We start from the raw sequence: 15,000 nt of genomic DNA on the forward strand, positions 1-15,000 counted from the left end.
CATGGTTAGTCTATTCCATTCGTTGACCACCCTATTAGTAAACCATTTCTTGCCCATTTCCTTCTTAAACCTAAATTTGTTAAATTCGAATCCTGCCCTGCTCTGTTGTCTTCCTCTTTGGAGTGAGGAGGCTATGCTTAACTGGGACCAAAGCCGTCACCTTTGCCCAAGGTGATAGGATAGCTGTGGCAAGTGATAGTCACTGGTGATGGTGGTGATGGCTGTCTCGAATCAAACTGAGAACGGAAGCCGATTCCGGTTATTCTTCCTCCTCCTACTTCTCTTCCTCGTCCTCCTCCTCGTCCTTCTCCTCCTCCTCCGTCTTCTCTTACTCCTCCTCCTCCTCCTCCCTTCTCCTACCTCTCCTACAGCACCACCATCTCCTATCTCCTCCTCCTCCTCCTCCTCCTCCATCACCTACCCTCGTCCTTCTCCTTCTCCCTCCTCCTCCTCTTACAACTTCTCTCCCCTCCTCCTTTCTCCTCGTCTTCCTCCTACTTCTCCTCCTCCTCCTCCTCCTCCTTCTCCTCCTCCTCCCTCGAGTGTTACCTTCTTGGCCTTCCGCGAAACGGTCGAATAGCCGACCTCGCGCAGCCGGGCGTAGTCGCCGTCGCTGTCCGAAGCCTCGGAGTCGGTCGTCGTGTGGTTCTTCGAGTCCCGTTTCCTGGCAAGGGCGGGGAGGGCGGCAAACCTTTGTTATATTGTTATATGGCGGTGCTCATTTTGTGCCTATTCCAGTTTTCTTAGTGTATATATGATGATAATGATGATGATGATGATGATGATGATGATGATGATGATGATGATGATGATGATGATGATGATGATGATGATGATGATGATGATGATGATGATGATGATGATGATGATGATGATGATGATGATGATGATTATGATGATTATGATGATGATTATGATGATGATGATGATTATGATGATGATGATGATGATGATGATGATGATGATGATGATGATGATGATGATGATGATGATGATGATGATGATGATGATGATGATGATGATGATAAATATAATAATAATAATAATAATAATAATAATAATAATAATAATAATAATAATAATAATAATAATAATAATAATAATAATAATAATAATAATAATAATAATAATAACAACAATAATAACAACAACAACATGTGGAACAAGGAGGATGGGAGGGAATAGAAGGAAGGGTAGTGAGTGGTGGGATGATGAAGTGAAGAAGGTAGTAGAAGAGAAGAAGCGAGCATACAGGGACTGGTTGCAAAACAAGATGAGAGAAAAATATGAAAAGGTATAAAGAATAAAAAAGAGAAGCAATCAAAATATAAATTAGGTGAAAAAGGAGAGATGTAAAATAGTGGAGGAGTAAGACAAAAAAAAAGAAAAAAAAAGAAATAAATGCAGTGAAAAGATCTTTTGGAAGAAAATCAAGGAAGGGTAGGTTAGCCAAATAGAGAAGAAAAGGTAAAAAGAGTGGATGGACAGATCCTGACGGAAGCGGAGGCGGCAAAGGGAAGATGGGCAGATTATTTTAGAGACCTGTTGAATTTAGAGGAGAACAGGAAAGGATTGGTGTTAACAGTGGGAGGCGCTAAGAAAAGGACGGTGATGGGAGAGGAAAATGGAGAAAAAATAAGAAAAGATGAGGTGCAAGTAACTCTGAAAATTATGAGGACAGGTAAGGCACCTTAGATGGGTGTCATGCGGAGTGTCTGAACAAGGGAGGTACAGTAATAGTGGACTGGCTAGTGAGGTTGTTTGATTGTGTCTAAGGAAGGGCAGAGTGCCGGAGGGTTGGAGAATTGCCTGTATAGTTAACTCTTACAAGGGAAAAGGGGATAAATGTGAGTGTGGTAGTTTAAGAGGGATCAGTTTGTTGCATGTAGTTGGGAAGGCTTATGGAACGGTTTTAATTGAGAGGATTAGACAGGGAACAGAGGGAGTAATTGGTGAGGAACAACGTAGGTTTAGAAAAGGGAGGGGTTGCGTGGATCAGGTTTTTGTGATAAGGCAGATATGTGAGAAAGCTTTAGGAGAAGGAAAGGATGTTTTTTGGGCCTTTATGGGTTTGGAAAAGGCTTATGACAGGGCAGACAGGAAGGCACTGTGGGAGGTTTTGCAGATATATAGGATTGGGGGAAATCTGTAATGGTAGTCAAGATTTTTTACAATAGTAGAGCCTGTGTTAGAATTGGAAATGGAGAGAGTGAGTGCTTTCAGGTAAAGGTAGGACTGCGTCAGAGATGTGTCATGTCGCTATGGTTGTTCAATATGTACATGGATGAGGTGGTTTGGGAGGTAAAGGCAAGGGTAATGGAATGGGGAGTGGATATAGTTTAAGAAAACGGAGGAAAGTGCGAGGTGAGCTAGTTGCTGTTTGCTGAAGACATTGAGCTTGTGGCAAGATCGGAGGAAGGATTAAGGGAATTAGTGATGGAGTTTGGGAAGGTATTCGAAAGGAGAAAGTTTAAGGTAAATATGGGTAAAAGGTGATGAGATGTACAAGGGTGGAGGATGGCAGTGAGTTGGAGGTAAATCCAAAAGGAGAGCCTGGAGGAAGTGGATAGCTTTAGGTATTTGGGGCCGCATGTGGCAGGAAAAGGAGGAATGGAGGTGGAAGTAAGTTGTAGATTGAGAGAAGCAAGTAAATGCCTTGGGGGATTATTTTTATGTATTTATCAATCTATTTATTTTTGTGAGAAATAGGCATCTAGGAATGGATGCAAAGAGGAGATTGTATGAAGGAGTGATTGTGCCGACAGCATTTTATGAGGTAAAGACTTGGAATTTAAGAGAGGTAGAGAGGAAAACTTTAGATGTGTTTGAAATGAAATGTCTGAGAAGTATGGTAGGGATTACTAGATTGGATACAGTGAAAAACGAGGAGATGGTAGATAGGGCTGATGAAAGATTATTGTGATGGTTTGGACACATGGAAAGAATGAGTGATGAAAGATTAGTAAAAGAGGTGTGGAAGACAGATGTGGAGGGAGTGAACTTGAGGGGACGACCGAAAGATGAGATGGATAGATGAGACGAAGGGGGCGTTGAGCAAGAGGGGAATGTCTGTTGCGCAAGGAGGGGAGAGGGCAGGAGCTAGGGATGAGTGGAGAATGACTGTGTATAGATGATACTGCTGAGCAAGGAAGGGGTGAGGGTAGGGGAAGGGGGGGTAGAAGGTACTTATGTGAAAATGATATTTTGAGGGAGCCCGAAGGGATTTCTCCACGTCTTCTCTTTTTTTTCTCTCTGCAGGAGGGGACGGAGAGGGGGGTAGTCTCTGATTAAGGGAAATGGCCTTGCTGCGGATGTACTGTGCCTTGCTGCATTGCGTTTGACAAAGGGCAGTTTGCGGATGCAGAGATGACCCGTCACCCATGAGAAACTAAAATGAGGGAAAAGGTGACGGATGGGAGTGGAATGGGTGGGAATAAATTCGTGTCTTTATTTGGCTACCCCCCTTATAAGGGGGAAAAACTCTTGGTATATAGATAGTAATGATAATAGTAATAATAATGGTAGTAATAACAATAATGACAATAATAACAATGATAATAATAACAATAATATTAACAATTATGGTAATAATAAAAACAATAGTAGTAATAAGAAAAAGAAAAAGAAAAGTGAGAAGAAATATGACGACAAAAATAGAAGACGAAGAAAAAAAAGAAAAAGAAAAAGGAGGTGGAGGTGAAGAAAAAGAAGAAATAGAAAAAGAAGTCAAAATCGAAGTTGAATCAGTCAAAGCTGAAGTCGAAGGAGGAGAAGAAGAGGGAGAAGGAAAAGAAGAATAAAAAGAAGAAATCGAAACTAAAGTCGAAGAAGAAGAAGAGGAAGAAGAAGAAGAAAATAAGACGAAGAAAAAGGAGAAGAAAAAGAAGAAGAAAAAGAAGAAGAAAAAGAAGAAGAAAAAGAAGGAGGAAATAAGACGAAGAAGAAAAAAGGAGGAGGAGGAGGAAAGAAGAAGAAGAAGAAGAAGAAGAAAAAGAAGAGGAAGAGGAAGAGGAAGAAGAAGAAGAAGAAGAAGAAGAAGAAGAAGAAGAAAATAAGATGAAGAAAAAGAAAAAGAAGAAGAAAAAGGAGGTAATAAGACGAAGAAAAAGAAGAGGAAAAAGAAGCAGAAGAGGAACAAGAAAAAAAAATTAAAAGCTGAAGTCGAAGAGGAAGAAGAAGTCGAAGAAGAAGAAGAACTCGAAGTCGAAGAAGAAGAGGTCGAAGAAGAAGAAAAAGAATTCGAAGTCGAAGATAAAGAAGAACTTGAACTCGAAGTCGAAGACGAAGAAAACAAAATCAAAGTCGAAGTCAGAGAAGAAGAAGACGAAGAAAATTTCGAAAACCAAAATCGAACTCTAACTGAAAGAACTCGAAGTGGAAGAAGGCGGCGTAGAGTCTGCCTCTGACGCACCTGTCCTTGGTGGTCGAGTCGTCGAAGGTGACCTTGTGCTTGACGCTGGGCGAAGCCTTCTTCCTGTTGTTCCACGTTGTATCCCGCCCAGGCGATCCCTTCGAATGGAGCCAGTAAATGTCATCTTCACACTTGGACTGTCGAGCAGGAGGGTGCATGTAAGATTTTCGAGAATAAAGCTAAGACGATTATCTACGAGTTTAGTTCCTCGTGTATGTTATTGACATTGTGTCAGGTTTAACTGGGTTTAAACCTGTGTGGGAGTTTTAATTTTGTTTTGAAGGTTTATGTGAGATAAGATATATCACCATTATGGGGCTTGGTGTTTTTTTGTATTTGTGTATGGGATAGAATTATTTTTTTTTGTGGAAATAGATTCTAGATAGGATTTAATCCTGTGGAAAGATGTGTTTCTGGACCACAATTTATTTTCGAACGGAGAATGTAAGTTTGGGGTTGCTTTGGTCTAGTGTGTGATGTGGTTCCTGGAATCCAGTATGTGTCTGTCTGCGCTTAGAGAGGACGAAACCCGTATGTCACCCTTCACGGTGCGTGACATGTCACCAGGAGGTCATTACACTGCATGAGAGTACTGTCATGAGAGTACGTTAGTTCTTTAGCTCGTTATGCATGGCATTGGACATCAATGGTGTCTTGTGGCCTTTTGACACGACTGGCACTCTATGGCACAAAGAGGCTTAGTTGGGGTCACGTGACAGGTTCACCTGTGACCCTTAGGCTGCATGACGTCATACGACGGGTAAGAAAGCGAGCCATGCACTTAACAAAAAAGCGCCATGCAATGACACACCTAATCCAAAGCAGCAGAAATAAAGCTTAAGCTTTGTTCGAGTTGGTATCGTTAAGCAGAGTTGATTGAGAAAAGAGCCACATATAATGCACAACGTCAACTTTCACTTATTTATTTATTTACTTATCTATTTATTTATTTATTGTTTTTCTTAATACTTAGAAACATTAATTCTTCTACAATAAATTTTGGCAAGATTTTTTTAACCATTGAAAGAGCACATTAGCAGAAGTGCGAATAGCTGGAAACATGGATTCTTGTCCAAAAAATTTTGGTAAGAATTTTTTTTTTAAGCAATGAAAGAGCACACTAGCAGAGGAGCAATTAGCGCAGAGCGTTAAATTGTGAAGCACAAAAACCACATCGAATAATATTCACAAACAACTATGTTGAGTGAATGGTTCATGAAAAGATGTTTACATTTGTGATTTTTTTTCTTTGAGTGTATCTAGTCTTATGAAATTATACATGTTTATGTGAAAGGTTTGGATTAAATTGCATTTGTGTGTGGTTTGTGTTCAGTCTGTGTCTGTCAGTTTGTTTCTATGCGTCTGTCTGCCTGTCTGCCTCACTGTCTATCAGTTTGTCTGTCTATCTGTCTACCTATCTGCTTCTCTGCCTGTCTGTCTATCTGTCTGCCTGTGCATTTACATGTCCGTCTGTCTGTATATCTGTGTGCATGTGCCTACTTGTTATGTTGACGTATGTTTGTATTTACAATATCTTCCCTTTCCATGCAAAGACGGTCTTTTGTTTATAAAAAAAGAATTATGAATTAATGTAGCATGAGTTAGATCTACTACGTTCATTCATCTATTTTGTAAACAACATTCTTGACGTCAAATCACTAAAACTATGCAGAGTCTTCGCGAGTAAGTGAAGGTGACTGCACGCTATGTGTACATGATTGTGAAATTATGTATACGTACACATGTACGTGTTTTTGTGTTCACACTGTGTATGCTTGGAGTCTGATGTTCGTATTCACAAGATTAATAAAGCCACTAAGAGTAACTGATTAAGCTTGTAAAGCAAATAAAGAAATCCACCCGATTTATCAACTTAGCTTGTGTTGTATACAGTTGACTTCATCTATAATTACTACAGTCCCTGATACGTTTTGAAAAGCTGTAGAAACTGCATATCATTAAATCAGACATCTACGACAGGTGTAAGTCTACAACACCATGAAATAATGTGACATAAATTTACGATAAAAAATATAAACTTCTTCCAGATCCCCAGAGAAACCAGCCTGGTCCTGGTGTGGCAGCGTCTGCGACATCAGACCACTCGCCAGACCAACCCCAAGAGCTGAGGGACAAAGGTCCACAACACACCCCTGCCACCGGTCCCTGGGAACAACTTTGGTCACCCGGGTGAGTACCACAAATCCTTTGTTTTACAACAATGCACCATCACCTTTTTCTCAACACTGAGGGGTGATTCTCCGGCGATCATCACCTCTTCTACTATTAGCTATAGACAACTTGACACACTTAAGCACAATACCCCACACCTCAGAACATAATAGACCAAATACGAGCACTAAGCACCGAGATCAACAACAAGATACATGAACAAAAGACACAAAATTGGCAAACATTTGTCATCTCACTTAATCACGATACAAACACCAGAAAACTGTACAAGACACTCAACAGCATTACACTATCCAACAGAAACACAGCACACTCTCAAACAGTAATAACCACAACAACAGTCAACTTACCCTCAAACAGACAACAAGCAAACACTCATAAATAATTTTTGTACAGGTAAGACATTTCACCCCTCACCCTTACGATCGATGCATCATTCGCCTTAAGAAAGATTTCCCCACAGACCCAGACTACACATCCTTCATAGAGAGCTAGACGAAGGACATAATCCAAAACCTTTAGCACTCATTCGCATGTGGCTCTGACATCATAAGTAATATCCTTCTAAAACACATTGGATCATATGGCATAAATACACTCCCCAACACTGCAAACTACAGCTGTTCACACAACACTATACCTGGCATCTGGAAGCATGAGAAAATCTTCACCATTCCCAAACCTATCAAAGACCAAAAAGTTCCGGTATGACACCTCCCAATCACACTTCTCTGCAACCCCTCCCCCCAAAATCATAGAACGCCTCATACTACAACTCGTCACTCCACAAACACTCTTCTGATAAACCCCAAACAAAGAGTTTTTGATGGCATCTATCCAAATAAGCCTCCCACACACACACACAGAATACTTCTCGTAACACTAGACATTAGTAATGCTTTCGATACCATCCCCCGTCACAATCTCACAACAAAATATATAACTCAAACATGCACAATAATACCAAAAGATGGCTGGAGTACCACATGGCTCAGTTCTATCCCCCATACTCTTTAATCTATACATACACGATATACCCAACCTCAGAAATACAAATCTATCTCACGCAGGCGACATAATAATTACATACACACATCGTAATGCAGACAAAGCTCCAGAAATACCACAACCATACCTCGATACACTCAACACCTGGTTTACTACAAATAGACTCAAAAAAGCCCTAAGCAAATCTACAGCCACACTTCTCACCAATTGGACAGTGGAACACAAATACATACCACGCCTCTATATCGACAACATTCTCGTACCAAAAGCCTACCCACCCAAGATTCTTGGTGTAACATACGATACATCCTTGTTATTCAAACAATACATCACAAACACAGGGACTAAATGCACACCTATACTTAACTGCCTTAAATCAATTGCAGGAACAACATTTGAATAAAACAAAGAAACTAATATTACAGTATACAAAGCATATGCTCAGTAAGGAATTATGTGAGCACCGCATGGGCATCTAATCTCACACACCACAGCACCCTGCAGACCACACAAAGCAAAACCTTACAGAAGATTACAGGCTGCAGAAACACAACACCTACAGACCATTTACACCATGAAAGGAACGTCCTCAAAGTCAGGGATCACCTTGACATGAGAAGCACACAAACACATGCCGCATCCTCTACAAACACAACACACCCACTACACTACATAGAACATCAACGCACGCCAAGAAACATCAAAACATCACCCAAATACTTATATTACACACAAAAACTATCTTCTCTTCCTTCACATCCACCAGACACCAGCCTCCAGAAGCATATCCATTACCATGTCACGCACTGCTCCATCAACAAACTGCGAGACAATATTTTTCTGCGCGCCCTCCGAATCGTCTCTCCCTCGACAGGATGGAGTCCACTTGGCTAGACTGCGGTGCGGACACCACCCAACCCTTCTAAGCTACCAGAAGAGGCTGGATGATCGCATCGCAGATAACTGTCCAGGATGTAACTCTTCACCCCATACTATACAACACGTTATGGAAGACTGCACTGCACACAATCACGCACGCTAATAACACAATATACATTATATCAAGGATTTGTGGGAAAACCCCGTTCTAGCCGTGGCGTTCCTTAGGGAGACGGGGCTGCTCGGTCAGACAGTCTAGGGAACGACAACCTCTGTGGTACTTATAAACGAAGCCAACTGTACACTATTACTCTTCAAGAACTACTAACACAGATTCGTTACAACAGAATCTATTGTGGCTTCAGAACCTGTGTATATGAACTAAGATCCCTGACTGTATTATATCCTCATACCTCAATTTCTGGGTCTTAGAGGCTGAGAGCTTAAACCTTGAGGTTTACCTTGTCAGAGCGGTGGAGACCCTTGGACTTGCTAAGGATGGAAGCGTTCTTGGAGAGCGACTTGGAGATCTTGAGGCTGAGCTTGAAGTACCATCGAACCTGTGGGTAAGAAATGAATCATCAACGTTCAGTTTTAGTCAGTTTTTGTTCCTGATGAGTTCCTTGATATCGGTGATGTTTGTCATAGATTTTATATTTGTTAGCAATGGGACATTTTGTTTTTGTGAGGTGGGTTCCAGCGCAAAGGAAAAAAGAAAAAAAAAAAAAAAAAGGGGGGGGCATCCGAATGAAAACAACTGTATACAGTATCGTTTAGGCCACGTTGGCAGTTTCAACAACACAACTATTCTTTCCCTGCATTGTTTTCTTTCCTTCCTCCCATGGTCTTTAGGCACTCCTTCCCCTTCCTTTCCTTTCCTCTACCCCACCTTTCTCACGATGGTGTGGGGGTGTGGGGGCTGGGGCTGTAGGACCTTGAATTAGGCTATCTAGTGCCCTTTGGCATCCTTGATGTCCGTCATGTCAAAATCGGAACCTACATAATCATTACTATAGCCTTCAGCATTTATCGCAACTACATGAATCTAAAGTGAGTTTAACCTATAGTATTAAGAATCTCTTACCCCCCCACCCACCCCACACACATACATACACTGTCATTTATGGGTTGAACGTGTAACCATGACTGGTTTCCTAGGGGCATCTCCTCTCACACTTGGTGTTTCTTTAACCCACTGTGTCACCACGTTTATTGCCATATTGCACTGTGTGCCAATACTTCTCTTCCACTAGCTTCCAATTCTTCCCGGTTCACTTCTCTACAATTGTGTGTGTGATGCACATACGCAGTTCCCTCACTAGTGACCGTTGTTGAGCTGTGTATTTTCTTACTTTCCTCTGTCTTTCCTTCTATGCCTTTTCCTTTGTTCTTTCGTTACTTCCTTCTTTTCTTTCTTCTTTCTATCCTTCTTTTTGTCTTTTCTTCCTTTTATCCTTCTTTTTTCCTCCTTTCCTTCAATCCTCCTTCCTTCCTTCCTTCCTTCCTTTAATCTTTCGTTACTTCCTTCTTTTCTTTCTTCTTTCTATCCTTCTTTTTGTCTTTTCTTCCTTTTATCCTTCTTTTTTCCTCCTTTCCTTCAATCCTCCTTCCTTCCGTCCTTCCTTCCTTCCTTCCTTTAATCTTTCGTTACTTCCTTCTTTCCTTTCTTCTTTCTATCCTTCTTTTTGTCTTTTCTTCCTTTTATCCTTCTTTTTTCCTCCTCTCCTTCAATCCTCCTTCCTTCCGCCCTTCCGCCCTTCCTTCCTTTTTTTCCTTCCTTATTCCTTCCATCTTCTTTCCTTTCATCGTTCCATCCTCTTTCCTTCCTCCCTTCTCTCCCTTCTTTCTCCTCGTCATCCTTCTCCCCGCCTCGCTTTCGTCCCCAGCGTGAATCCCCCACTCCCCCCCACCCTCCAGCGAATAATAGATACTTAAAGGAGATCTGCTCTTCTGAAGTCTAACTATAGAAGCCTGAAACTCGTCGACCTTTCTGAAGGTCAGAAAGAGCAATGAGAAGACTGTCTACACTTCTGAAGTTTCAGTAATGAAGATCTGAAGTTCTGTAGTATTTTCATTACCATCAACCTTAAGATCATCTACCATTTTCTTTTTGAAGATGAAAAGGATTAAGATGAGGTTTATATTTCTGAAGTCCCCCCCATTTCCACCCTTGATTTCAGCTACATTTCTGAAAGACAGCATTGTAATGTGACGCTCAGCTCAGGCTCACAGCAGTAACTTAGACTTCAGCTAGTTTCCTGAAGCCAGCAAGAGCTACACACTCTTTACTTTTTGTCATCATCATCATCATCATCGTTATCGTTATCATTATTGCCATCATTATCACTATCATTAATATTACTACTGCTTTCATTATTATTATCATTATTATCATTACTATTATTATTACTATTATTACTATTATTATTACTATTATTACTATTACTATTATTACTATTACTGTCATCATCAATATAATTAATATTACTACTGTTATCACCATCATCACCATAATCATCATCATCATCATCATCATCATCATCATCATCATCATCATCATCATCATCATCATCATCATCATCAATCATTTTTTTCACATTTTGCAAGATGGGCAGATGATTAACAGAAGAGTGACTGGAAGCTTTCTTGAAAATCAAATTCGAAATTTCCAACCTGTTCTCAGAAATCTTCTTTGAGAACCTGTAGAAATACACCCACTTCCCAAGGTCTTTATTTATTCTTCGATCTAACACAGTGAGCTAAACCTATTTCAGCTAACCTTGTTAAACACTCCCTTCCCTCTCCTCTCCTCTCCCCTCTCCTCTCTCCTCTCCTTTCGTTCTCTCCCTACACCTCCTCTTTCCTCTCTAACACACGTAACCCAGTCTAGCCTAACCTACTTCACCCAGGTTCATTTCAATTCTCTCTCTCTCTCTCTCTCTCTCTCTCTCTCTCTCTCTCTCTCTCTCTCTCTCTCTCTCTCTCTCTCTCTCGGTGGCGCGGTTGGTAGAGTCCCAGACTGTCAGCACGGCGGTGCCGGCGGTATCTGGTTCGAATCCTGCCCAGGGCTGAAATTATTTCAGTATCGCTGCGTTTCGAGTTGTTACTCCAACTCTCGTGGGCGGGGAGTTGGGTGTGTGTATGTAAGGTCATAGCATTACCCATAGATCGGTCATACGAACTCTGAGCTCTCTTCCGGGAGGGAAATAGCTGTCGATCACGAGTCCAACACGTGATCCAAAGACCAAGGTGAATCACACACACACACACACACACACACACACACACACACACACACACACACACACACACACACACACACACACACACACACACACAGAGAATAAAACACAACGTGAAATGAAGAACATTACCTTGATGGTGAGGAAGACCCAGAGGAGAATCCAGAAGAAGAGGTGGGCCGCCGTGGCTACCGTCGCTGCCAGCACCGAAGTGTCGAAGGAATACCGATACACCGAAGTCCAGTCGAAGACGAGCGGGGAAGCGCAGGTCGTCATCGCTATGAGGATGATGAGGGCCCAGCAGTGGGGTAGATAGCCCCACAGAACCTGCAAAGGGGGCTAGGGGTGTGAGGGGTAGGGGGGCGGGTGGTCGGGTGCTGATATTAAAGCGTCTCAAAAAAAAGATTCAGGTTAGGGTCATATCTCAAAAAAAGGTTGTTTGGATAAAGGTTGTACTTCAATTTTTTTTTTTTTTTTTGAGAAGGGAGACTTTATTTTGGGAGAGAGGTAATATCTATTTTGTTTTTTTGGAGAAGGATGATATCTCATTTTTTTTTGGAAAAGGGTTATATCTCAAAGATTTTATTTGAAGATTGTATTTCAGAGGATGTTTGTGGAGGGAAATATTTCATTCTTTGGGAAAGGGTAATGTTTCAAAGATTTTTTTTTTTAGAATCATGTTAAAGAATGAAGAAGACCGTTTCCTTTAAAAGGTTTATATATAAAAAATTTTATGAAGACAGATATTTTTTTTTTCTAAGAAAGGGTGACTGTTAAAAAATGACTAGGGGTAATGTTATTATTATCATTATTGATATCATACTTTTTTGATAAGGGTAATATTTAAAAAACATTTTGGAGTGATTGAGAATCCAGGTCGGAGGGTGAAAATGTATATTTCGATGAATATTGCGAATTCAAGCTCTTAAAAAGAGGTGGAGGGTGTTACTTATGCTTAAAAAAATCTAATCCAATCAGTTTTTAGACTGTCTACTTATGAAGATATCATTATAGCGCACATAGAACTATTTTATCTCATATAGGAATGAAGATTTTGGATATATTTTCTTTTTAGTAGAAGTTGTGTACACATCATCTTTACTCGTTCGATAATATATAATATATATATATATATATATATATATATATATATATACATATATATATATTTATTCAAATAAGACAGTTACTCCGGGACTCGAACCGGGATCTTGCATGACGCTAGGCCAAATCTCTACCGACTGAGCTAAAGGAACTCTAAAAGTCTCTAACTTGGAAGTTGATCTAACTCCCGAAGAACTAAGTCGACTGCTAACTGCCGTCCTTACTTAATTTTACAGAGACCTAAGCTCAGCTCTTAGCCAGTGGTGAAGCTGGTGCGAATCATTGATGGGCTTTCGTCGTTGTAAATACCTGACGGCGAATGTCAAATGAAATAATTCCGACAGTTACCCGGGACTCGAACCGGGTCTTTGCATGACGCTAAGCCAGAGCTCTACCGACTGAGCTAAAGGAACTCTAAAAATTAAGGACGGAAGTTAGCAGTCGACTTAGTTCTTTAGGAGCTATATCAACTTCCAAGTTAGAGATTTTTAGAGCTCCTTTAGCTCAGTCGGTAGAAATCATTTTACTATTTTGGTTATCCACGCATTTCTTAAAATTACCTTGAAAGTAGAACATAACTTATAAACTTGATGGCAATTTTAATTTCTTTGAAGTGCTCTTCTTTTACACCTGTAATCACTTCTTTTAATAGAAAAAGGATTAACGGATTGGATGTTTTTAACAGAAAAGCCCAGGAGAAAAGGGGAGATGTTAGTAGAAGATAAACGGATAGATAAATAAGAAAAATAATGATAATTAAGAGGAACAGGTATCGAGGGCGGCAGAGACACCAGACAAGGGTGAGTTGGGGTCGGGGTGGGGTGAGGAGACCCACCTGAGGTCGCTGCTCCGGGAGAATGTGATGCTTCTTCCTCTCCGACGCGACGAAGGAGCTGAAGGTGACTTGACCGTACAGGTAGACGACGCTGCCAGAGGCGAGGACCAGGACCTGCGACAGGAGGAAGACGACCACCAGCGCAGGGAAGGGTAGCAGGAAGCCTTCGAAGAGGGGCAAGAGCTCCCGTTCCCCAATGAGGTGGATCTTGTACAGGACCTGCAGGGAGGGAGGGGACACTCTTTTAAGTTTGAGCAGATCAATGTGGGTGCTGGTAGATGAGAAGGTGTGTGTGTGTGTGTGTGTGTGTGTGTGTGTGTGTGTGTGTGTGTGTGTGTGTGTGTGTGTGTGTGTGTGTGTGTGTGTGTGTGTGTGTGTGTGTGTGTGTGTGTGTGTGTGTGTGTGTGTGTGTGTGTGTGTGTGTGTGTGTGTGTGTAGGTTGGTAGATGGAATAATATGTCCGTAAGCGTTCATACACAAATACGTACATAAAAGCGCGCACACACACAAACACACACACACACACACACACACACACACACACACACACACACACACACACACACACACACACACACACACACACACACACACACACACACACACACACGTGCATATGTGTATATCAATGTGTAGACATATGCAAAATTATTCTAATACATCTACGAAATCAATAAAAACACACTTCTATATGCCTACAATAAAACGCTCTTAATTCTCATGCAAATGAAATAAATATTTCTCGACAAAGTAACTTAGGAATCCAGAATCGTATTTGCTCAATTGTGGAGAGAGTGGTGGTGGAGGAGGAGGAGGTGGAAGAGGAGGGGTGGAGGAGGAGGTGGAGGAGGAGGGGTGGAGGTGGAGGAGGAGGTGGAGGAGGAGGAGGAGTTGGGAGGGGGAGGGTTGGAGATGAGAGTAACCTAACGGCACTCGGCGTGTGTGTGTGTGTGTGTGTGTGTGTGTGTGTGTGTGTGTGTGTGTGTGTGTGTGTGTGTGTGTGTGTGTGTGTGTGTGTGTGTGTGTGTGTGTGTGTTAGCCTTGCCAACAGGTCGATTATCATAGTAACTCTAAGCCCTCATCCGTGTGGCTTATAGTTATCGATCACGAGTCCAGCACGTGATCCTAGACTATGATGAATCACACACACACACACACACACACACACACACACACACACACACACACACACACACACACACACACACACACACACACACACACACACACACACACACAACTTAGGCGTCAATATGTATATTTTTCGTCATACATAGATACTTTATGACAATGATTGATGGAATAGCAACATCTCAATACTTAATAAT

At 41.4% G+C, this 15,000-nt stretch overlaps 1 protein-coding gene across 2 annotated transcripts in view; it reads right to left on the reverse strand.

The window, feature by feature from the left end:
• Positions 1–15,000, reverse strand: part of LOC143024955 (uncharacterized) — a 438,199-nt gene that overhangs the window by 17,636 nt on the left and 405,563 nt on the right. Inside the window, exons 8-12 of one of the 2 annotated variants that reach the window (XM_076184484.1) lie at positions 13,673–13,891; positions 11,866–12,060; positions 8,953–9,051; positions 4,412–4,548; positions 550–664 (exon numbers count right to left, since the gene is read on the reverse strand). In XM_076184484.1, the coding sequence (XP_076040599.1) occupies positions 550–664; positions 4,412–4,548; positions 8,953–9,051; positions 11,866–12,060; positions 13,673–13,891 (765 nt within the window). Of the gene's footprint in view, positions 1–549; positions 665–4,411; positions 4,549–8,952; positions 9,052–11,865; positions 12,073–13,672; positions 13,892–15,000 lie in introns of both variants that reach the window. The other variant, XM_076184485.1, reaches the window with a different exon arrangement.

This window comes from Oratosquilla oratoria, chromosome 4 (genome assembly GCF_046742065.1).
Source record: "Oratosquilla oratoria isolate Oo_2021 chromosome 4, ASM4674206v1, whole genome shotgun sequence".
Lineage (NCBI taxonomy): Eukaryota > Metazoa > Arthropoda > Malacostraca > Stomatopoda > Squillidae > Oratosquilla > Oratosquilla oratoria.